The sequence below is a fragment of the Drosophila tropicalis genome, unplaced genomic scaffold, assembly GCF_018151085.1.
Source record: "Drosophila tropicalis isolate 14030-0801.00 unplaced genomic scaffold, ASM1815108v1 contig_878, whole genome shotgun sequence".
NCBI lineage: Eukaryota > Metazoa > Arthropoda > Insecta > Diptera > Drosophilidae > Drosophila > Drosophila tropicalis.
The window spans coordinates 6,723,191-6,748,555 of NW_027173374.1; the positions used below are offsets into that span (position 1 = coordinate 6,723,191).

General features: G+C 38.3%; 2 protein-coding genes and 1 long non-coding RNA gene across 4 annotated transcripts; 1 reads left to right on the forward strand and 2 right to left on the reverse strand.

Annotated features, from left to right (window-relative positions):
- The first annotated feature begins 646 nt into the window (after positions 1-646).
- On the forward strand, positions 647-13,368 carry LOC137584809 (uncharacterized). 2 transcript variants are annotated; one of them, XM_068300374.1, is made up of 8 exons: positions 647-851; positions 8,210-8,992; positions 9,110-9,372; positions 10,125-10,715; positions 10,787-11,031; positions 11,101-11,273; positions 11,888-12,011; positions 12,698-13,368. In XM_068300374.1, the coding sequence occupies exons 2-8, from the start codon at positions 8,451-8,453 to the stop codon at positions 12,827-12,829; spliced, it is 2,070 nt and encodes a 689-aa protein (XP_068156475.1). In that variant the 5' UTR covers positions 647-851; positions 8,210-8,450; the 3' UTR covers positions 12,830-13,368. The 2 variants fall into 2 exon arrangements, with proteins under 2 accessions (XP_068156475.1, XP_068156476.1); XM_068300375.1 differs by lacking the exon at positions 647-851 and having other exon boundaries at positions 8,193-8,992.
- Positions 5,291-6,279, reverse strand: LOC137585384 (uncharacterized). Its single transcript, XR_011033554.1, has 2 exons — positions 6,177-6,279; positions 5,291-6,114 (listed from the first exon to the last, which is right to left on the reverse strand). It is a non-coding gene; the product is annotated as an uncharacterized lncRNA (long non-coding RNA).
- Positions 13,369-19,585: 6,217 nt separating the features above from the next.
- Positions 19,586-24,079, reverse strand: Scm (Polycomb protein Scm). Its single transcript, XM_068299576.1, has 4 exons — positions 23,094-24,079; positions 22,119-23,036; positions 20,983-22,056; positions 19,586-20,919 (listed from the first exon to the last, which is right to left on the reverse strand). Exons 1-4 carry the CDS (start codon positions 23,607-23,609, stop codon positions 20,782-20,784), a joined length of 2,646 nt encoding a protein of 881 aa, XP_068155677.1. The 5' UTR covers positions 23,610-24,079; the 3' UTR covers positions 19,586-20,781.
- Between the last annotated feature and the right edge of the window lie 1,286 nt (positions 24,080-25,365).

Here is a 25,365-nt window from a genome sequence, read left to right on the forward strand (position 1 = left end):
AGCAGTTTAATACGCGACCCTTTCATGGTAACAAGCATTCAAACTGTGCCAATTGTGAGCGTGTGTGTGAGTGAGAGAAACATTTTTAAATTTGAAACTTGGAAACTTGTCGATATCGCGCAGACATAAACTTAATTTACAGTTGTTCAATTGAAACCATCGACTAGTTAAAATTAGCACATTCCTCAATTTGCGGTTAGACAATTAAACTTTAACCTCCCAACAACAAAAAAGTGGCAATTAAATAAACTGAAATAAAGTGATTGACCGCAAACTCAAAACAACTTTTATCTAATTGCTTTTTGTGTTTTCTATTTTATTTTTTGTTGTTTTCTTTGTGCGTCCCTTCAAACCTTTTTGCCTTTTATCTTTAATTGCTTTTGCGTAACTTGTTACAATAAATTGTATAATTTATGCCAACAACAAGCTAAATAAATAAATAGATTACTAACTAAAAATATGCCAAAGGAATTTAATTAAAACTTTGAGATGAAAAGTAAACAATTTTCTGGACAAAAAATGTGAACCTTTGTTTTTGCAAAATGTTAATTAAATTTAATTAAATTAAATTTTATTTTCAAGTTTAATTTCAGAGTCCCTCAGTGTTTAAGCGTTCAAGTATAAGTTTGTGTGTGTGTGTGTATCTGACTTATTGTTAGTGAATTTCAAGAGACGTAAAGAGTAAAAGCAAAATAAGAGACTTACCATAAACAAGGTAATAATTTAGTGTTTCATACTTGACACTTGGACAAATGTAATTTATATATGCCATACTAAGTTTTGTGCGTAAATTTATTGTGATGGATATCTAAAGGAAGGACTGAAAATAAAAACAAAAATAATATTAAATCGTAAGTAGCTGTTGATTAACTTATAAACAAATTTAGAGCTAAAGTCATGAGACTCGACATTGACATACTTATGTTGTTATTCACAATAAAAATGCTCGTAAAAATGCTCTTAAAAAAAGTAAAAAGACTCCTTCAAAATGGAGAAAAACGAGTATTATTAAGAGAATTCGATTCCATTTCTTTAGATCAGACTCTGTTTATAGACCTTTAAAGAAACTTAAAGTTTAGATTTTAAATTGTCAAAAGCAAAAATAGTTCACTCAATTGAAACTCTTAAGTAATTTATCCTTAGGAATTGCTAATATCCTTCTCTTTTTGTTAGAGTGGAGAATAACATGGCTTTAGTAATGCGACCTTCCATATAGTTTATTTTTAAATTGATTTATGTTCCCACATTTATACACATACATATATGAGCCAGAGAGCAACTCTCTTTCTATGGCTTAGCAAAGGACCTTATGGGTTTCTGGGTTCGTGTGTGTGTCTGTCTATGTGCGATGTGTCTGCCTGTGTGTTTGCGGCATTGTGGCATTGTGCATAATTGAATATGGTAGTAAACCAAGAAGCTGTAGCTTTGAGCCATTTCACAGCCACAATTTCATATTGTTACAAAATTGCATTGTTAATGGCCGTTGGCAACTACTAGCATCTTTTTTTGTGCTTCTCTCTTTGTTCACCCCAAAATGGGTTAATGTGACCCAGACAGACAAAGCGTCTGTCTCAATGGAGAGTAGAACCTATGATGTGGGGCTTGTGAGATGTCTAACCGGCATTTACATACCCATTGGTTAATGTGCAGTCTCGGTCTCTCTCTTTCTTTTATCATAGACCAACTTTTTGCTGCGACAGCATAAAAATATCTGCGGTTATTTCTATGTCAGCATGCATAAATGTCTATCTGTCGCCTTCATTGGGGACTATGTTTTAGCCGGAATGTAATAAAAATAATGCTACAGATAATGGGTAATGTGTTTTCTCTTCATATACCCACATCCTGCTTTCATCCATGCATGGGATTCACCATCAGCATCATGGTATTCTGATCTATGGTAATTTTCAAGTTAAATGCGCTTAGCGATAATGTTCATAATTTATGAACATTAAACAGGGTCGGAATAGGGTAATTAAAGGGGAAACAGGTAAGGGAACAAGCCAAACATTATCCAAACTTGTTGGCCAACAACCAAATTGGCATGCCAAATAGCACAACTTCCGGCCAACTTTGGGCAACAATCAAAGTTTTCAAATCTAGGGCAAATACTAATATCAAGTTTATAAAATTGTCTAAATTGTTTAGCAATAACTAAAAGTTAATCAGGTGTATAATATGTAGACATTTGCATGTATTCGGTAGTTTTAGAGAAATATATTCAAATTAAATTAAATTTATACAAACTAGCAAAATCTCGATTAAATAAACGGTAATGAACTTATGATAAAAACATAAACACAAATGGAGAAGTTTAATAAGCTTCGTTGAAAAGTTTCTTTTAAGCGCCCAGTTTGACCAAAACATCCGCTACTGTTGGGTATTTGGTATTAACATCGGGTGAAATGCTCTTGCCACTAAGTGGCATTATAATTACAAATTGCACAGTGAAGCACTGTGAAGTAGATAGCAGGCAAAGGCAAACAGTAATCAGTTCAGAGGAGGGAAAACGCAAAAGCCAACGCAAAAGGCGAAACGTGAACCTCCAAAGTTTCGACTATAAACTAAAAGATGGCGCTTCTAATCCTCCTCATTAAATGCGAATGTGGGCGGAGGCCCACTTGAGAGTTAACATTTACAATTATGCGCGAGTTGTTAATCAGATGCCAAGTTTTCGTCGCTAAGTATTTGTAGAGGTTTTGTCAGGATTAATCAGAAAGATTTGGTTTCTGCCTTCAACAGAGCCAGAATTAGAGCCAATTAGTAAACAAGTGCACTGGCAAAGGCAAATAATCCGCTTGGATTTTAATTAATTGCCTGGGCCTTTGTATCAATAATTGACTGGCAGGTACAAGATAAATTCCATTTCCTTGTTTGACCTTCTTGCCATCTCTGTCTGCTCTGCTTTGCTCTGATATAGAGTCAGGGATTTTGAATTTTAAAATTAATTGTGCGCATAAATTTTGCCTTATCCCACATCCACATCCGAATCCGTCTTTACCCCGCCTCACTCTTGCCATTACGTTAATGGACCTGGCAACCTCTTGGCTTTGTTTTTTCCTCTTCAATACCCTGTAACAATATGGTAACACGAGTATACTGAGAGTTGTATAACATGTGTAAGAGCAAGAGCCTAAAAGGTATATTTAGTGAATTATCTTGTAATATTATTTTAATTCCGCTTTGTTAATTGATTATGGAGTAAATATTTCTCAACTTTTAACAGGGTATTTCACAAATCATTTCATTATATAAATATTGTTATTTTTCTTTGCTCAAGTGGTGTGTGTGGCAATAAATTCACTTTAGTCTGAAAATGAGTTTGCATAATTCAAATGCCGAGAATTGAAATATCTTTGGTTTGCTGTTTATACAATTTCTTGTTTTGTTTGAACTAAGTAGATGAGTCAAGTCTGTGGTTAATTGTGCTTGGTTTTCAAGTTAATTGCTTCATCGTTTTCTTTCAACTAACAAGCACATAGATTTTAACTAAATAGTCTGCCTTCTGACTTCATTGTCATGCATAGCACGATGCTCTAACTACTTACTAAGTAAGAGAAAAGAAAGACCTGCCAACAATGATGATGATGATGATGATGAGGAGAAGAAGTGTTGGTATTATTAAATCAATAAAATCGGAATTGGAATTTAATATAGCCAAAGTGGGTGAATTTGTGGGTGTGTCTGTCTTATGTGTTGTGTGCAACGCGTGCCTCAACAGCTGGAATTTCTCTTTTGTGTTCCATGGCACACAAAAAGTTGGTCTCTCAATTGTCTTGGGTGCAAAATAATTTACATATTGTGAGGCGGTATGTATGTATGTAACCCGGAGGCTACAAGAGCTGCGAACGAGCAACAGCTCGAGAAACAAAATACAATAAAAAAAGGACATTTCACTGGCTCCTATCAACTAGTGGCAGGACCTTCTTTCTCTCTCCCTTTAACTTTCTCGCTTTCTCTCTGTGTGCGTGTGTGTGTGTTTGAGAGTTGGGGAAAAAATTGTAATCTCTACGAGAGATGGCTTGCCTTTTTTCTACTTTCTTTTTTGGCTTCCCACAACATATGGCAGTTCAAGTAGCAATTTGATGGAATTTTATTTCTGCATACAAATACAAAACGACAAATGGCAGAAAGAAAAAGAACACACATACACACACGCACACACAGAGAGAAGCAAAAGAGAAACCGCATCAGCAGATTAAACTATTAAAGGACACAGTCGAGTGTGTGCGTGTATCATTTGGCATAATCCGGAATAATGGTTGAGGCAGATTACGTATACGACCGGATGCCAACGACACTATAAAATTAATTTTAAAACATTTCGGGCTTAATCATTCGTGCAGATAAAAGGCGACAGTTATTCTCAGGGAAAGAAAGGCAGAGAGGGCGGCTTGGGACAGGAAGTGAAGAGGCAGGACGAATAAGGATAATTGTGTCTGCGTGTGTAACTGAGGCGCAAGCACTTTCAAGTCTGTTTCTGTCTCTGTGCTGTGCTATGGGGATGGGAATGGGAACGGGCATGGAACCTACAGGGATCCTGGCATTTAAGGCATAATTTGTGCACAAAATATTTTTGCTGTTTTACGCAGAAAATTTGCCTTCCTCATGGACCCGAAACCCTGGACGCACAAAAAAAAAACACAAAACACCCTCGAAACTCAACCCGCGCGCCACTTGTAGAAGTTAACGAAAACGTGCTGAGCCTTGTGAACTTGCCTTTAAGAATGTGGCATGGGACTGGGTAAAGCATGTAGTGATGGGACAGGCTATCAGTTTTACGAGTCCTTAGAGAGTAGCACTTGTTAAAAATGTAGGCGAAATGCCGCAGACAGACAGCGGAAGCAACGGGGCAACGGGGAGGGAGTGAAAACATGCCAGAGATTTGCGTTTTGGCAACTGCCTTTTGATATTCAATCATGTCGACAACATCGCTAACGAAAATGGCTCAAACTTCACATGACATTCAACTGGCCTTCAATTTATATGCCATAATGGCAGCTCATTTTCAATTTCTGCCCTTTTATTCTCTCGCTCTCTATGCCTCTGACCATTCTCCCCCTCTATCAGTTTGAAGTGTCAGTTTGTTATTTTGGGCTGAGGGAAGAAAATAAAATGAAATCAATTTTATTTTTAGGGTTTTCATTTCATTCAATTGTGAAATATGGTTTGAGTTTTTTCCCCTTCAATTTTTTTTGCAGGTCATTGGACTCTTTTTTACCCACATCAAATTGATTTGACAAAATTATATTTTTTTCATAAATGAATGTGTGATAATAATAGGAAGAGATTCTAGTGTTAATGAACTTGAATGAAATATCTATATATTTTGGGAGATTGATACCCCGAATATTATTATGATCATGACAAAACACTTTGGGGAGAGAATTTAAATTACATACTACATATATTGCAATGCTGTATTTAGAGTTCGAAGCCCTTAGCCATCTTGATATTTAATTTATGGCACACTTTCTCCAAGTCATAGAAATATGCGAAATATGATCCGGGTGTCTTTTGCAATGGATTACAGTTCTGAATGGTCATCCATCGCGCCAACTCATGACTCATTACACTTTCGCCCATTTTCTTGCCTTTGGCTATGGTATACTCCCCCTCGTCGAAGAGTCGACGGCGCAGCTCGAAGGGAAGATTGGGAGATGACCTTGTCGGTGAATGCCTTTGCTCAACATATATTTTACCTTCGATGCCACTATCGCTGGACGTCAGAACAGGGCTATCGGACCTATCGGGCCTAACGTAAGCTTTATGGTTCCATTGATTGATCGAAATTCTTGGCGATGGAACTTCGGATGGTGTCTTGGAGCCTCGTTTTATTTTTTCAGCCTGAAGGCGTAGCCGTAAATTACTTTCATCCAGCTTGGGCGATTTCTTGGGAAACGGTGTCACTGTCTTGCAGGTTTTGATTAGGCCATAAGATCGCTGGGCTGTCGGTATATACGATGTTTTTGTTATATTATCCTGATCATAGCCTAAACGCCTTGGAAATCCGGTTGGTCTTCTTTGCGATATTTTCAAAGCCTTTGAACGCCGTTTGGTCTCCGAGCTTCTGCTCTCCCTCGAAGAACGTGCAAAATGGGCATTCATCCTCATCTGATGTGAAACCAATTTGGAAGTGAATAATTATTCAATATTCATATGCCACTTATTCATACCAATTGTTATTTGCTTTTTTTGTTTGTGCTTTTATTATTTTTTAACAAATATATTTTTGCTCTTTATTTATTATCTTTTACAAATGTATGTGTTATATATTTAGGTATAATTCTTTTTCAAAAAATCATTTTGACATCCAAGAAAAAGGTAATGAGTATGGATTTAAGTGGTTAGTAATTATTGAATTACCCGATCTGTAATTTTGTCTTTCCTCTTATTTATGCTTATAATGAAAATAAGGTAGAAAAAGTTACATAAAATGCAATAAAAATAAGTAAATGCTACTGTAACTGTTATCTACCTAAGCTGCAATTAAAAAGACACAGTATAAATGCTATCTTTAAGCCAATTAGATGGAATTTCATTAAGACAACCATTTAGGGAAGAATTACACACATGTTGGCCTGGTCAATGAAAGGACCAACATACCAGTATTGACTAATTGAATGGTTGAAGAGAAAAAAGGCAATCTTAACAGGTTATAGATCCTGTGTAACCTTCAAGTCCCCTTACCTTGACAGTAACTATGCCCAACTTCATTTGGAATTCAAAAGCTTTTAACAGATTGTCACAGGGCAAAATAACTTTGCCAATTTGCGAAACTTCTATGCTGCAACTGGCAATAAACAAAAACGAATACAAAAAAGTAGCAAAAAATAGAGCATGAAGAAAACTACTAAAAGGAGTAAAGGTAAAACAAAAAACAATAATAACAATTACACTGATGGTCTGTTGGCCCACCGCCGACGGTGTGTGTGTGTGTGTGTGTGAAGAGAAATTGAATGATGGAAACAGCTATCTCAGATACATTCGGGGTCGGCTTGGCTTGGCTAGCTTCTAGGGATGACTTGTCCAACGGCATGCGGACGATGGTCCAGTCATAAAAACAATAGGGAGCTCAATTTGAAGTAAGCCCGGTTGCATTTTTATGGTTTTAAACATAACTCCAACCAGGTTCCCTCTGTATAACCAAAGAGATGGCAATGCCCCACCACCTCACTCACCATTTCCATAGAGAAACACACACAGGATGTGCACACATTCGCATTGCACAACGATTTCATTTTCAGTCGTAACTTTGTTGCCACTGACAGGGACAGCAATATACATAGATAGACAAAAAGTAACGGATGGGGGATGTGGAGGGGAATGCAACACGAGTAGGAGTTGCAACATTTATCTCGGAAAATGTTTTGCTTTTCTATTATTGTTTCAACTTTGGACAACAGAAGCTTTTGGGTTGCCATTTTAGCAGTCGTTGCCTGTTGTTGAGTTCCAAGGGCGGGGGATGTGCGTAAAAATTTCTATTTGATTATACGTTTATGTTGTGGATTTTGTTGCCAGTTAACCTCTTCCTCTCTATGTCTCTGTCTGCATCTTTTGGGAGCATTTTTGCTTGCTTACCAACTCATTGCAAAAATATTTAATCCTTATATTTATTTTCCTGCAACAGGATATAGTACATGTATATATACATACATTTGAAATGCATTGACTTTGATGGTGATCCTTTTCTCAACTCATCTCTTGCTATTGGGTCAGAATTACGCTGGCCAAAGCAAATATCTTGAATACCATACGAATGGCTCTGGATTTTAATTATTTTTTTATATGGATTGAGAGCGGGTTAAGATACAAACAAACACACACACAGCCATTCAGTCAGCCTTTCGCTCCATTGGTAATGGCTGCAATAAATTGCATACCTACTGAAACATTAAACATGGTTCATGGCAATGGTGGGGAGAATACCAATGGGCCAGTGGATTGGCCCACATTCTGACCAAGCATGAGAGCCTATTTAAATGGAATGCATCAATCGGTAGGAGCAATCAATACTATGACCAATCAAATAGATATTATCGACAGAAGCTTTAAAATGTCCAAGAAATTGAACAATCTCATCTTCTTTTCTCTTTCTCTTACATTAATAAATCACGAAATTTATGCCATTTATTTTTTGAAATGAAATCTCCTTTTTTCCTTTGCTCCTATCTAGTATTTCCATCTTCAACTCTTATTATTTTTCTAGCTTCTTTTACTCTGCATAGAAATGAATGTCAACGCGTTCGCATTTTAAGTGCCCAGTGCGGAGGACAACGGTGTCCTCCATAAAGGAATCAACGGAAGTGGAACGTGACTTTTAGCGAAAGTAAATTGAAGCCACCGCAGCGATAAAACTGCGATGCCAACCTGAGCAAGATTCGTTAGTGCAATCATAGAGATAAAAGTATATATATATTTATCTGTGTGTAAGGTCACTGTGCCTGCTCATGGCTGTCACATCGGGTGCATCAGAGATGAACTACGCTAAGAGACGTTGCCATCGACATGGTGGTGGTCCATGGGTCCATTTCCGTTCCCATTCCCGTGGCCATTTGCCCAACCTTTGGATGCTGTTGTCGCTATTGCTGCTGGCATTGCTGCTGGTAGCGGCAACCACAACAGCTGCTCCAACATCAAAAGATCGTCGACGTTGTGCACACAAAGGCATTGCAGAGCTGATACGGACAAGTCCTGTGATTGTCAAGGCACTCGGAGCTCGCATATTTACCGATGACGAGTTGGAGGCTGCTGCTGCGTCAGCTTCAGTTTCGCCGTTGGCCACAATTTTAATAACATTAACACCGGAAACGATATACAAGGGTGCCTCGCTGTTGAAAATGGCAAATGGAGGTGAAACTGGTGGTCCTGGCGAAGGACCATCAACACTTGGCGGTGGCATGGGAAATGGTGGTGTGCCCTTTGCCAGTGGGTCAGAGCATAGTAGTGGCAATGGCAGGAGAGAGGGCAGCACAACCTATCAGTATGAAGGGTAAGTCTTTACTTTTTTTTTTTTGCTGACTCGTATAACATGCTCGACTTTCCCTGGTTTCTCCCCTCGCTTTGTCTGGTGTCCTGTTACCCTTTTTTTTCCTGTTCTTGCTTATAGCCAACTAAATGCCACGTTACAACCGCTGGGATGTTTCGATGCTAATATGCTGAAAATGCTGCCCACGGAATTAATTGCTTTTGGCAAATTGTTGCCTGCCTCGCCCTCTGCTACTGCAGCTGCTGCCCTCTCTACTGCGGGGCAATTGCAACGACCGTTGCCACTTCCCATGGCCGCAACAGACAAGGATGTTCTTCACATCAGCATCAATGGCCTGCATCGCTGGACCCCGCAATTCGAGAATCATATCTGGAAGCATTTGGGTAAGTCTCTCCACTTTCACATCCTCCTATCTCATGCTTCCTACCATGCTTCCTCTCAACTTCCTCTCTGGCATCCTGTGTGGGTTAATCGCATTTCGTTTGTTAGTTGCTGCATTGTTGAGCAAATCGCCCATTCCGCCGGATGTTTTGTATGGACCAACTTGCCTAGTTTTTGGGGGCCAATCAGTGTTAATTGGCCTGTGCTAGGCCAAAAGTGCTGACCAAACAACTAAAATTTCAAGTCTCATTTTGCATTTATGGTCGAGTTCATTTAAGGGCCTCTTGCTGCTGCTGCTTCTTGACTTTGTGAGAGATTAATCTTTGATAAAGATTGATAACCAACAAAAATTACTCAACAAAACATCCATCCAACTAGGCTAGACAAAAACTATAAAAAAAAAATACATAAGAATTTTTTTTCGATGACGAGGCAAATGTGAAAAGTGTGGGCGGATACAGAGGCAAAGTCGGCAATGTCTGCTGAGCTGCTGGTGCTGCAGCACTCGAGGGAAGTAACACTTGACTTTTGTGTCAAGAATCCGCAACAAATTGTGGCAACCAGCAAAACATGAGAGGCCTTTTGCCAAAGCAAGGCGTGGCATAGAGAACCAAAAGAGGCATAAAAGAAAAAATAGAGATACAAAATTTATGTTAGAAAAAATGGAATCTAGGACCTTTGCATTCCCATTTTCATATACTCTTTGGAATCGCTGAAATTGTTATTTCTCTCTCTTTCTATCTTTATGGCGCAGGTTGGGATGACTGGAGCGACTTTACATTATGCAGCGTCACCTGCGGTAAGGGTGTGCAACAGAGATTTCGTCGTTGCCTACTGGACAATCCACTTGTGGACATCAACATGAATATCAATCTAGCTAACGATGAGGTCGACGAGGAGGAGGAGCAGGAGGAAGAGGAGGAATGGAAGCTGGAGATGACTAAAGCTGACGAGGCAAATAATGATGGCCTGGCCGTCGCCGTCGCCGTCAATGCTGTTAATAATGAAGTGCCATCCCATGATGATGAGAAAAATGAGCAGCAGCAGCAGCCAGAGACTATGACAACTGCAGCGACAGTTGTTGGAAAAGCAACAAGCAACGTTAATGAACAGGCAACAGCCGAAAGTGTCAGCTTTGTAACGAGTGCACGTAATGATGATGGCATTGTCGGTTTTGAAGCCGGAGAGCCAGCAGACTTCTCAGATGGTTATTCCAGGAGAACGGAACGTGCATATAATCATCAGAAAAAAAAGCGCAAATCAGCCAAAAGTGTGGCATTGTCCACGCTCCTTTGTGAGGGCTATAACATCGAGCAGCGGAACTGCAACAGCTTCGAATGCAGCGGTAAGAAAACCATAAAGAAAACCCTTTAGAGATAGACTTTGAATTTTTTATCATTATTTCTCCACACACAGATGATATAAGTGATCTGTTGAAATTCTATAAGAAATTGCCACAGATTGAAGAACTTACCAGTGAGCCATCAACATTTTTGGCCGGAGAGATGCAAGATGTAATCACAACTACAATCGCATCCACAGCACAACAGTCCAGCAGTAATGGAGCTCTACCAATGTCGTCGACGCCCTCGAATATGGGTTATATGGGCAGCTGGAGAAATACTCTTAATTTCACTTTAATGATCACTTTAAGATCAAAGGTAACCAACTGATTCTGTAATATTGATTTGATTTTCCAATCTTTTAATATATTTCTTTCATGGACACAGAACGATACAAAAAATACGGCCATCATATTTTCAATACGCAATGCCACCCACAATCTGTATCTGGAGGCATGTAAGGATGGTCTACGTTTGTATCTGGAACGCGACAATACAACGGAAATGTTGCCGGTGAAATTCAATTTATATGATTATCGCTGGCATCAAGTGGCCATCAGGTGAGAGAACAGTGAGCAAGACACCCAGTGGGTGACAGGAGACATGGGGGAAGAGTCAAAGTGAAAGGAGGGCATTCATCGACCGTCTCTGTTGATTGGCAATCAGAGATGAGTGTGTTCATGGTAGAGTGCGTGTATCTGTCAATGTGTGCGTTGTTTGTATGTATCTCGTAGCTTGTCTGCATGAGTGTCTGTGTGCGTGAGTGGGGCCTGTGGGGCTGATGGCCATCATCGACACTTTCGTTTTATTTGCATTTTCAATTTATTAGCATAAATGTTTGTGTGCGTGGGCCATGAATCGCACACAGGCGAAACACTTGACACACATGCAAATAGCACGCACTCACACAGACACACACACTCACACTTACACGCACATGTTGAAGGCTTTTTTTGGGAGCTTTTTTCCGGTTTTTGTTTGGCGACAACACACTGCCAAATTGACACTTAGTTCAAGTGAGCGCCATTTGTCATCGGCTCTTTGACATGGTTGCCATTGCCAATACATATACAAGAATGTGTGTGTGTGTATGTGGATAGTTGTTTGTATTTTAATTATTTGTGACTCTTGGTTGTCATTTTGTGCTTTGCCTTTTTTGTCCTCACAAATATAGCATACAAAATGGCGATTTCATATCGATTTATGTCGATTGCTTGTGGACAAACAGTTTCGTTGTCTCCAAGCGACTGTATACGCTGCCCATGGATGCTGATGTGGAAATTGGACGAGGCTTTAATGTGAGTATTGGGACAAATTCGAACAGAAAGATCAAAAACAAACAAAAGTTGTAATTACAATTCAAGAAAAAACTACGTAAAACTAAGTACACCAAAATAGATTGTGTTTTACTGTAGATAAATAAAAAACATATAATGTAATTTAGTTTGTCTACATTTTAAGTATGAGTTAATTTAGGCTTGGGTTTTTATCTGTTTTCATGGGCTTCGAGTACTTTTTGTAGCATACTTTTGCGGGCTAAGCTTTAATTGGCTAAGATTTAATTCTGTTTGATTTTAAACCATATCAGAAAGCTATTTAAATGTTTATTATTTAAACCCATATTTATTAATTGTCAATTTAATATGAAAAACAAATTTTCTGAATTACATAAAAAAATTTGATAAAAGAGAGGTTCTCCTTTTGTTGACATATTTTAGCATTGTTTTACGATAAACTTCACTTTTTTACATTGACAAATAATTGAGTATTTTAAATGCAATAACTGTAAATACAAAGCTGCGTATACGTTATGCACTGCTTTCTGTTTTGTTACTGATAGCGTATACGCCAGGTTGACCAATTGTATTGTCAATTGTATTTAATGTTTTAATGGACATTTTCTCGTGTCTCCTCTTTCTCTCTCTCTCTCTCTTTCTCCCTCTGCTTTTTTTCTTTCCTCTTCATTCACAATTGTTTTCTCCAGGGGGAACTGCAACAATTGTTGGTACTGCCCGAGCATCAGGAGCGGCTGCAATGCAGCAATAAACGAACATCAATCAATGAGGTGAAACGCTACATCATAGACACATTCATCGAGGACTATGGTGGCAATTGAGGAGAGGAGGACTAAGCCAAAATAATATATAAACCAAAAACAAAAATCAAATTAAATGCAAATGGAAATGGTAATCGAAATGATTGCATTCCATATTTGAATGAACAAATGCAAATCTGAAATGCAAATTTTTCGATCAAATTATGCATTTAGTTTAAACATAAGCCAATGTAGAATCTATCTTCACACAAACACATATACAAATATACATATATGTATACATATGTATATAATGATGTGATTCATGTCTCCTAGCAACGCATTTGGTGTATTGTAAATTCCTATAAAAGGCATAAAAATTAATACGTATTGTATTGTAAAAGCGCATGGCATGATTTTGCATTAACAATTGTAACAATTAAGTTAATTTGACATAAAACAATAATTATAAATGCAAAATTAAAAAAAAAAAAAAAACAGACATTTGACATAAATTGCCAGCACTGTGCAATTTAATATTAGGTGGATACACAACACGCAAAAATGAAAATGGATAAATCAAATAATAAAACCATAACTTAATTATTTATAAGCATAAATGCTGAATTCATTTATTTTGCAACTGGGGAAAGAGTTAAAATGGAAAGGGAAAAACACATAAGCAATTCGTTTAATTTATAAACCTGTTTTGGCCAAATTGAGTCTCTCATCAAGTTATTGAAATGAAAATTTTAATGATTTTGACCTATTTTCTATTGATAGTTTCGCTTTGGCTAATGGCTTTGCCTAATGATGATTAAGTTCAATCAAAAATTTTACTGGTATACGTAGATTTCAGAACTAAAACCTTTGAATTTAGTGGTTGTCGATATAAACCATTCAAAAGTAGTCTCACGAAAATTGCCAAAATATTTAGTTACTTTTTTCCCACAATATTTATTTTGAAATCATGTAGAGCAACATGAATGTAAAGGAATTTATTTAACGCAGCTAAGTACATACTGAATAAACAAACAAACTGTTGTATGCAACATGATTTCCCTTTTTTCAAAATCACAATATATTTATTTTGATATGAATTTCTCTTACGCCTGGCTAAGCTCGTTTCTGGCCATAATGTGGATATGGGTATGTGAATTTGCATTTTGTTTAGTTGCCAAATAGACAAAAAAAAAAAAAAAGAACCCACTTCGATGGCTATCCAAGTGTGGCTATCCAAGAGGAGGAGGATAGGGTCTGAGCCTAAGGTTGGTAACGATGGCAGCTGCTTCCTTTGGGTAGGGGCTTCAATTTTGTTCACTTGGCAGTCACTTTTTTCTTTTGGCTGCGCTTGGCTGATTTGCGAAAAAGGATCTACTTGTTAATTTCACTTCAGCATGCTGGCCCAAGTGTCACTGACAAGTGCCAAAATGAGAGAAGCTAGAAGAAAGGTTTGATTCTAGACCAGAATATGAACTTTTTGGATTTTTAGTAATTAATTTACGAGTTGGTATAAGAATTAAATGGCAAACAGATTCCACAAAGCAATGGTAAAATGAGAAAATACCAAAAACTGAGACCAGGAACAGCAACTCTCACTAAATTTCATAATTTCCTTTCGACTGCAGAAAGAGGAAAAATAAAACGCACAACAAAAAAAAGAAGAGAAATACCACAGTTGCTTAACTTCCGTTTGCCTGGTTTTGCTTGCTGTCTCCGGCCTGTAAATAAATCCTTAGCAGCCAAGTCAGGCCAACCTCTTTCGTTGCTTTACTTTGCTAGGCAATTTAAAGTACTCAGAGGAGATAAAAAAAGAAGGCAGAAAAGCAGAAAATGTTGCCGCCACATTGGGGATGAGGGGTGATGGGGAGACATTGATGAATTTCCTGTCGCATCCTTTTTTGCAGGAGACATCCCCGCCAGGCAAGCAGGAAGGCAGGCCAGGTGCAGGTGCAAGTGAAGCAACCATCCTGGCGACATCAAATAAATTTCCATTCGCACTGAATGTCTATCAAGCTGTTGCCTATTGTGACTTAATAATTTCCTACTCACGTCATCGCGGTGCATTGAACTGAACTGCCTCCGCACCAAGGAGGGCAGATGGCAACGATGATGGATAACCGCACTCCCCATCCCCTTAGATAACATGGGCACTTAAAACTTTTGTGGCTTTCACATATAAAGAATGAGGACTTGCTCGAATTTACCCGCTCGACGCTGTCTAGATACAAATATAATTAAGTAGATAGGAAAAATATATCTTTAGTCAAGTCTGCGAGTTTCTGTTTTTATATACGACTAACTTGGCAGCGTAGAAAAAATCCAATTAGTTGCAGTTGCAGTTAAAGTTTGCCGAGATTGCACACTTCGAAGGGGGTGGGAGACGCGTCAAAGACCCATTTTACTCTACCTGCCATAGAATTTTATATTACTCATTTATGTAGCAGGTTGTGACAGCACAAAAATGTGAAATTTTCCATTAGTTTTTATAAATTAATACTTTCTTTTGACAATTCCCTGACATAATTCACGCGGTTTTCCTTTTTAGTGTGTGGCGCAACGTGTTGCACTTTTGACTTGCACCTTTTGCCTTGCGAACTGCAAACTCTTTAGTGAATTACAAAACGTAAATCTTATAAAAAAAAAAAGGAAAAGTTTCGACACACCGACCTTGCCATACACTTTTCATAAATGAAGAAATTTATCGAGGCAAAGAACGAGCAAATAGCTTAGCCAACTGACATCTTAAGTAATTCATTTAAAAGTTTTATGAAAACGACAAAAAATATCTAACTCTCACGCACATAAACACACACACACCCACAGATTTTATTTATTTATGACTCGGTAGGGCAGACGAAACCAACTTTTTCACACAGTTTCACGCGCACAAATTTCTTTCGCATTTGTCCAATTTCTTTCCTGTAGCCAGTTTAGTTTAGTTTTTTTTTCTTCTTACTTTTGCCAACTAAAAGAAACATTTGTGATACGATCATCAAGCGGATACCCTTAACTGCAAAATGACAAATGATTTTTTCGCAATTTAAAAGCCTTGAAAAATAAAACTTTAGTTTTTTCTACATTGTCCTCATTTTTAAGAACTTAAGGGTTTTTAAACTTTTAAGTTAAAATTAATCCATTTGAATACGATTCAATTTAAGCAGACAAATTTTAGATTTAAAAGAAAGTATAGTTATCAATCAGGAAATATTCAGAACCTGCGACGATTCCTTAAAAGTTTGTAATATTGTTTCTGTTTCCTTTTCTGAGGATTTGAAAAGTTAAACTTAAACAGTTTTTACCATTCTTGTTAGCCAACTGCCTTTTCTATTTTCTTATGACAATTATCAAAAGCGTTTCAAATAAAAATATTCCACTTACTTTTATAAAGATAAAGTTGTAGATTTAGGAAAATTAAGTGATTATTTTTATCATTTAATGAATACTAAGAATTCGGAGAAGTTTGATTAAAAAGTTATGAAAATCAATTCAAATTTAATAAAAACTTTAGGAAATTTTCTTTTAATAGCTTTAATCGTTATCTGTTTTGTCTCTGACATTGGCTCGGCCGTGGTGGTCTGCCATAAATGAACAAACTAAAGCACTTAAAGTTGCAACTGCCGTAGATGCAAAGTTGATTGAAGTTTCTACCGCAGAGCATGGAATGAAAGAAGCTTGCTTTGCCAATGCCGATTCAATGGTCAATGCCCACTCAAATCACCCAATAGCCTGTGGGCAAACAGTTGGCATGCGGATGAACTCTCACACTGGGTCGGGAAACTGCATAAAATGCTTTATTTGTGGAGGGCAAACAAAATGAACTGTAACAATATTGATACAGCTGACATCGAGGAATCCAAGCACAAAAGGATTGTTATACGACTCCAGGCTCCAATGGACCTCATGGACCTCAGACCCACGTCTAGACGGCAACTCTTCTGACATTTTGCATACGTACATACGTGAGGGAGTGTGGGTGGGTGTGTGACTGAGTGTGTGTGTGTGTGGTTGTGCGCATTTTTGATTTTCGCAGTTGAACGAACGAACAAAGCAGCTTCATTAAGTTTGTCCACAAAATGTACATAAAAAGTTGATCTGCAATGGATTAGTTTTACTGGTTCAAGTGATTAAACCTCAAAACAAAGGACAAAAGTTTGCTAAAAACTCTCTGATCCCTCTCTCTTCCTCTCCCATCAGATAATGGCAAACAATTTGCATGGCAAAACAAAAATTCCAATTTGTTTCCGCTTTTTTATACAAATCAAATGCATAAAATGGCAAAACATTTTCAGCTTCTTTTCTTGGGCAGTAAAAAATGTCATTTGATGTCAATAAATTGAACGATGATCGCTCAAATCCAATAAAATCCAAATCAAATCCCGGAGAGAGACACACACAGACACAGACAAGCTTCACGATGACCGCAAATTGTGAATGCAAAACCAGTCAGTGGTTGGTCGTCAATGGGACTTGGAATTGGATTGGTGATGGCATTAGGTATGCGAATGAGATAGGGTTTCAGGCAAAAGGATTGTGGAGTGGAAATGTTGTTTACCTCCTTTTAAGCTGTCAGCATCATCCCCATGTAAATTGTCACCGGCGAGACACAAAATGCAATGCAAAGGGAAGTAAGTTTGACGGATTGTGTGGACTTGAGAAGAAAAAATAAACAAAATCGAAAACTTTACAAATCTCTATTTACTTTGCCCCCAACTTGCTAAAACATATTGTTGTTGTTGTTGTTGCAATTACTTTCAATGGGATCTCCTGTTTTATTGATAAACTTTTTACCTTTCTCAGTTGATTTCAATATGCAAATTTTTGTTTAGAAAGAAAAGTTTTATCACAACAGAAAGAGAGTAGCAGGAAATAGTTCCTAATACCGAATGACCACAGAGGGGCATAGGGTAAAAAATTGGTACTAAACTAATTTGCATTTAGTCGATGAATATCTATGAAACTTAGCCAGACTTTCAGCTTCTATTGGTTAACTAGACCTAATCAGAACTAATAACAACGATAAAAAGAATACTCAGTTAATTGGATTTAGCAAGCAGCTAACATAGGCCCTTTAGAGCCCGAAAGCCAATTCATAATCAATTAATGATTGATTGCCAATCCTAAAACAATATTTTCATAAAGTATTACACTCGACAGAAAATCATCTATTCCTTTTTGCAATCCATTTCAATTTGACGACTAGGAGTTAATTCTATTTGGCTTCTCAAGCTGATGAAGAATATATATAAATTTTTGGGGGTGTCTACGACCTTCTTAAATGCGTATGTATAAAATAAAAATATCTATCACATGATTTACCCCTGACAAGATATTGGTTATAAAATTTATTAGAATTTTGTTCCCAAGCTAACAATAAATACGCAATAATTTAAAATCGAGAGACAGCATCGAGAAATTTGAAAGCTCGATGTTAATCTTATATATAGGGACTATAACGCTTCTTCAGGTCCATTATATCCCGTCCCCAATGTTGATAAACTGCTTTCTGTGGCAAACAGCCAGACAAATTGCAGGTACGGTCTTCACTTTGGACAATTGGTGGATCATATCTCCAATGCTTGATTTTCACTTTTAGGCTTTGAGGCAAAGATGCAGCTTGATTCAGAACACGTACGCAATCCAAATTGTTGGCATAGCACAAATAAAAGCATTTGCCATCATCGGAGACACGTTTATCACACACAGGACCCAAGGTGAAGAAATAATGAATGATTTTTTCTCGCATATGCAGAGGGAAGCCATCGACGCTGATCCAACGACTGTTCCAGGTGCAAGCACTGCTTTCACACTCAGGACTGGAAGGCATCTCAGCAGCTTTTTGACGTTTCTGTTGTAAATGCGGAAGTGACATGGCTTCGGTATAGAAATCATCAAAGAGTCCGCATGTTGGTATAGGGGGAAGAATATTCCTTTCGATTTGTTTCTCTGTACTTCTCCGGGCATGGACTTTTACGCCACTCCTTTGAGTAATTGGACTCACACGAGGTGCACCCATGGCCACATCAAGGGACCAATTGCGACGACTATCAGAAGTGCCATCTATTGACGATATACTACAATTCAGCCACAGATCGTTACCCAGGGACATTATCTTTTAAAGTAATTTTATCACCTGGCCTACTTGGTTACAGAGACTAAACTAACACACTTTACTCTTTATATGTAAGTATATTAATCTTTATTTTCTATACATACATAACATTAGATGAATTAAATAACTATGCACTTAGTAACTAGTCTTTCAAGTTGAATGGCAAAATTCAAAAACAAAAAGGAAAACCAAATTCATCCGAGTCAAAGTGTTCATGAACTAGCGTGTAGTGAGTGTGGATTAATGAGTGTGTGTTGTCCTTGTCGTCATAATAATCATTTGGGCATTTTTTCTATGCTTATTTCAATAATTTATTTATAATCAATGTGACTTTTTCTAGACTTGTATGCATTTTTTTTTTCACTATATATTTTTTTCTATAAAAGTTAGCCGAAAGTTAGGGGATGATTATGATGATTTTTCGTTTTAATGTCTCAAGTAATTTAATTTTCCACTAAATTGTATTTAAATTTGTTTTCTTTGTTTTGGTTTTTCTTTCATGATTATTATGAGTCTATAAATTTACCTGTGTCCATCCGAAAGTTTCTGTATATATCTGTTTTTTCTTGCTAGTATACGTCGTGAGAGTTGTATGTGTGTGTGTGCGTGTGTGCGATTAATGAATTTTAACATTATTTTCTGAAAATTTACAATGTTGGACTTAAAGTTTTTAACCCGCGCATTGGCCAAACAAAAAAATAACTTAAATGTTTTAACAAATGAAATTATCTTGATTTTTAAATGTTTTGTTTTCTTTTTTGTATTTGTATTTGTTATAATGCATACAGTTTGCTTTTGTATTGTTGTTGTAATCTATATGTTTCGTTTATATGTGTGTGAGTGTGGGTAGCAAGATTTTCATTTTCGTATAATTATTTGTGTATTGTAAACTAAATAAATGAGAAATATTGCATTCAAGTTTTCATCGTATATGTAGATATATATACATATATCTTTTATATGTTTTAATTTACATGAGTGAGTGAGTGGGTGTGAGTTCAAGTCTGAGTGTGTGTAAGTGTAAAGCTTATATAGTTTGTATATGTTTAAGAAGTAAAATTTCGTAATGGATCTAATTATTCTTAGTTCTATATCTATGAAATCAAATTATACAATTTATCTCTCCAAATTTGTTGCAGTTTTTCGCTTTTTTTTTTGTTTTTTGTTTTTTATTTTTACCTTAGTTAACTAAAATTGCTAAAATTAAGCAAACATTGTAATAGTAAGAAACGCAATTAATACATAATTACAAAATTATATGTAAAATTATGTACAATTTTTTCAAAAATTTTCCAGTTCAAATTTCCTTTTAGAATTTGGTGCCCAATGTGTGTATGTGTGTGTTGTGTGCGTGTGTTGAATTTATGTGTGTGTGTGGTAGTTCGTTTTTGTTGTGTAATAAATATTTATGCATATGTAAATGTTTATATATATAGTTTAGATTTAGTTTTTGTGTTTTTTTCCTTTTGTTATATGAAAGACTGATATTTCGAATATGCGGGAATTTATTCAAGTGTCATCTTGTTTGGTTTTCTTTTCCGGGAGTCCATCGAGTTAAGATGTTATGTGTTTGTTTGTTTGTTGTTTGGTTGATTTGTTGGTTGTTTTTAGGCGAGTGCATGTTTGACATTATTCGCATTAGAATGTTTTCGATTTGTGAAATATTTTAAATTATATAAAATTATAGTTTTGTAGGTGCTTCTTCATCTTATCATGTCTCTCTTCTCTATTATTCTGTCAACAGATTCTCTTTATGCATATTTTTATTAACTCTTTTTAATCATTGTAATTTGTTACGTTTTTTGTTTTTGTTTTTTTTAAGGAGGTACTAATTTGTTAACACTCTTCATTTACTCATCATCATGCATCTCGAATCGTCTTGGGACAATTTGTCTTTACCAATTTTTTGCTTGTTTGTTTTTTACAATGCCAGATTATTTCGTCGCCCGTTGACTTTATTAACTAGATTGCAGATTTTTAAGGCTGGTCCCAGTTTAAGGCCCATGTACTTCATCATCATCTCTGAGTTGAGTAATAGTAAAGCTTTCCCATCAATTTCCTAAAAAAGTTAGGAGATCAAGATTAATTTGAGGCATTTGATTAAATGATTCTTCATACTCACATGCTTCCGAAAGAGATCTCCGTGCACAGCCAACGAATTGTCATTGCTTTCGATATATTGGATAACTTCTTCAATGGACCAATCGATGGGCTGTGATCGCAAATGCGTCGATGACGCAGATGTCGGTGTGTTCGGTGCATGGGGTGAGGTGGTAGTAATTGCTGTCGTTCCAGCACCAGCATACGTTTTGGCAGCTGCCGCCGTGGATGCTGCCGCCGGTGCAGTGGCTGCCTTCGCTGCCGCTTGTGAGGCACTAAACGGCGTCGACACTGATGTCGGCAACGAAGCGCTGGATGAGAGAGTCGTGGGAGATTTGTAATAGTTATTCGAGGACTTGGCATTCGCTTGCTCCGGATGAACTTCCGCCACCAACGGAGCCATGTATTTGCCAATCGAATTGGTATTGGCTGTGCCCCCGGCCAAGTTGTTGCTGTTGGTGCTGGACGATGTTGATGAGGAGGAAGACGACGGTGAGGAAACATTACTACTGCTTGGGCTTGACTCTTGAGTTCCATTGCTATTATTGTTGTTATGATGCTGGAATCGCACCTTTCGCAATGCCTGCGTCGTGGTGGCAGATGCTGATGCCAGGCCATTGGGTTCCTGTTTGATAGTAATTTTGGGACTAGCCTCTCCGCTTTCATTACTGCTGCTGCTGCTGCTGGTGTTATTATGATTATGGTTATTATTATTATTGTTGTTGCTATTGTTGTTATTGTGATTCTGATTTAGGGCATCCTTGCCATTGCTTTTATTATTTTTAATCTCTGCCGGAGATTTAGTTGTGCCCATCTCTTGCTTGACAATCAATGGTTTCTCAGGCGATGATGTTGGTGTTGGTGTTGAGGATTTCGATTGTCTACTCCGCTTATCCGACAATATGGGCGAGGATGGTGGCGTGGCTTGAGATGTATTTAGCTGACGTTTTCGACTTTGGGCACATTTTTTACATTCCTCCGTCTCAGGGACCAGCGAAATGAGATTCGCACATGCCCGGCATGTGGTGCACAGTGTCTCAATAAACTGCGCCAGACTCTCATCATCTTTCATGCGCAGTGGCGAAGGAATTTTCACCTGCCAGAAAAATAAATGTCAGGATTAAATAGTCCCCAACCAGTCCGGAATCTGATACTTACAGTGAAATTCTTTCCAGCCGCTGTAACAATATGCACATCACCTTCCAGGGCGAAAAGCAATTTGGACAACTGTTGGTTATCCGTGCTCGCTGCCAGCACTTCCTGCAGGCAGAGCTTGGCCAGCGTCTGATGTGTTGGCCCCGTGACCATTGAGGGCAATTTGGAGCTATTGATGAAGGGTCCACCCTTGCAGTTGGGATGGAAATGCGCCGTCACTGGTGAGGCAGGAACCATAGCATCAGCTTCAGCCACCACCGTGTAACGGGGTCGAGCACAACGCTGTTTATTGGCGCCCGAATCCATGCGGGATTTGTGGCCAGGCGGTTGCATGGGATGACAACTTCGGGCACACCAGCCAGCTGGGAAGATATCACGCGATCTATAATTGCACCAATAATCAAAGGCTCCACGCCACCCATCAAAGGTCACATGGATCTGGTCATCCTTGATGGCATCGACGGTGGCACAGCATATCAACTGAGGATTCTTTTTATCCACAGCCTCCAGTTTCTCCCCCACCTTGAATAGATTCTCTGCAGGTGTCTGTGGCTCTGGCTGGAAGATTTCCTCAGGTGCTACCATGGCATTGTTGAGAATCTTACATAGATACCCCGGCCAGCTGGAAGCATTCATTCGGAAGCCCAACGGGGGTTGCAGCATTCCTCCATTCTTTTCACAATGCCCGATGGCATGGATTTCCGTTGAGTCAACTAGACGCCAGAAATCATTCTGTGAGTCGCTGCCATCGAGACGCAGACGCAATCTTGAGCCCAACACACCAACCACAGTGGCTATACAAGTGGAGGTGACATTACGCGGATCTAAAGCTTCGAGTTTCATCCCAATCTTAAAGTCATTGATTGGCGGATTGAGAGCCTGTTTAAAGCATTCTGCGGGAGCAGCCTCACTGCCAGTTTCCTAAAAACAAATTGTTAGTTAAGGACTAAAACTTCTCACTAAAATCATTTAGCTAACCTCTAAGTATGCAGTCCAATCAAAGACATGAAAACTTTCATATTGAAAGGGTCCCGTTGGGGCGGGCGCTCCACTGCTCAGCAATTTGCGCTCACCCTCTGCGGTCACTCCCTTACCACTGCCCGCTCCAGCACCACCGATGCCACCTGCTCCATGGCCATGACCTCTCGTGGAGCCATTTTTCTTCTGATGCTTGTTCATACACATCATTGAGCAAAATGCTTTATCCGGTGCTCCTTCTCGTATAACATTGTCGCATTGCGTACACGCCCCCTTGCTGTACGCCTTACGGAACTCGGCTATACAGGTTTCAGAACAGAATTCCTTTTTGCCAGAATGCGTGGGCAGGACATATTGGAGCGGTAATTTACCCTCGCCGCACCATGTGCATGTTGCACGCTTGGCCGGACGACCACGTTGCCTCTGCTGTTGCGTAGATGCTCCTGGAGATGTGGCCGTTGTTGTTGAGTTTCCATTGCTGCCACTACTGGCGCTGCTGTCGCGTCCTCCGGACATGTTTGGAGGACAAACAACCTAAGCCACTCACTCTCTCTTTGAATTTTCACTGTTGTCTCACTTTTATTTTAACAATTCACAATATTTCTCACTGATGTCCAGTGGTAATTTATTTATTTGTGTTTGTTTCTATTTTCAATAATCAACTTTGTTTTAGCCTTAGCGGCGTTCTCGAGGTCACGTAATAAGAATTGGTGCGCAAATCGCATTGCGGCTCGTGAGCAAACACACACACAAACAAACTGGCACGTACACACACACACGGGAAATTCAAGCACAATCACGGCTTAGATTGGTTCGCTTGCTGTATAATTGGCCCATTTTGTACGCTTCTTTATTTTTTATCTGCACTTTATTAATTTTATTAGGCATCAAACTTTTTTTGCAATTTCGTTTTAAAAACACTTTTTTTTTTTTTGTTAATTTTTGCGTTCCGCCATATTTGTTTTTCTAGTGATGTGTTTTATGCATGTGTGCGACTATCGACATATTTCGATATTACTATCGAGTTACCAAATCGTCATCGATAACACTATCGGAGTCGGTGACCCTTAGCACTGTTACTATCACCCTTAGCACTATTACTCTCTCTCTTTAGATGGCGCCACTGAGCACCAATGGCCGTTACTATTTAAATAACAATTTTTTTACCCGTTTTTAAGTATATTTTTAAACTAAATTTAATCAATTGGATTTCGCTTATAGATAATCCAGTTGAATTATTATCAATAAATTATTAAGAAAAGTCTATCTCACAGGCGTGTGTCATAGGAAAATGCCAAAATTGGAAAGAGACCTATGACCTACTTTCGTTAATGCAAACCAAATTAAATGCACAGCCCATCTACACAAATTAGCCAAATAATGCGATTAGGCAAAGTAAACGGGTTACTCCCTCGCCAATCGCTCCCACTACTCCTCCCGCTGTGTTAATCTGACCAAACGACTGGCCAACCGACCGACTCTTTCCATCTATATACATATTGATTTTCATGCGTTATTTCCTGGCATAGCTTTGCACTCATAAATCAAATTTTGTGCCGACCAACCAACAGCGGTGCAAACAGTTGACAAATGTTCACTGCATTTGGGTGGGCGTGGCCGGTGTCGCACTTTTAATCGCTGCCAACAACAAATCAACGCCAAAATCTGCATCCAGAGATGAAACTACTACTATGATCTCGGTCCAACTGTCATGAAATATTATGCCTCACACTTTTTGTCCATTCATTCATCCATCTGTCCATCCATTCATCCATCTGTGCATCCTGGTTCAGGCTACTGTCAGTCATATTTTACTACCCACGACTAGCACGAAAGAATGCACAAATAAATTTGAGTGAATGTGAATCAAAAGTTTGCCCAGTAGTTGCCGAGACCACAATAATTTCTAGAGAAAATAATCCTGATACAGATATCGTTACGCCACTGCCTCTCGTTTCATTCAGTTTGGACACATAATTATTACTGTCATTGGTTGGTTAAGAAAGTTTACCGAAAAAGGAAAAACTTTTTCCCCTGCCAAACAAAAAGTTTTCTTTGATTTTGCCTCTAGCTTTTTTGGCTCTGTAATTTAATCCACTTGTGGGGCTTGTGATCCGCTCAAAAATTATGAGAGTAATGAAATTAGTTAAGTTACAAAAGAGAGACTATTCAGCGGCAGCAGATTTACCTGTGCTGACGGTAAATTGAGTGGAAAATCAGACCACAATTTGAGGATCAAACTATGCACTAGCTAATCCCTGCAACAGGTCAG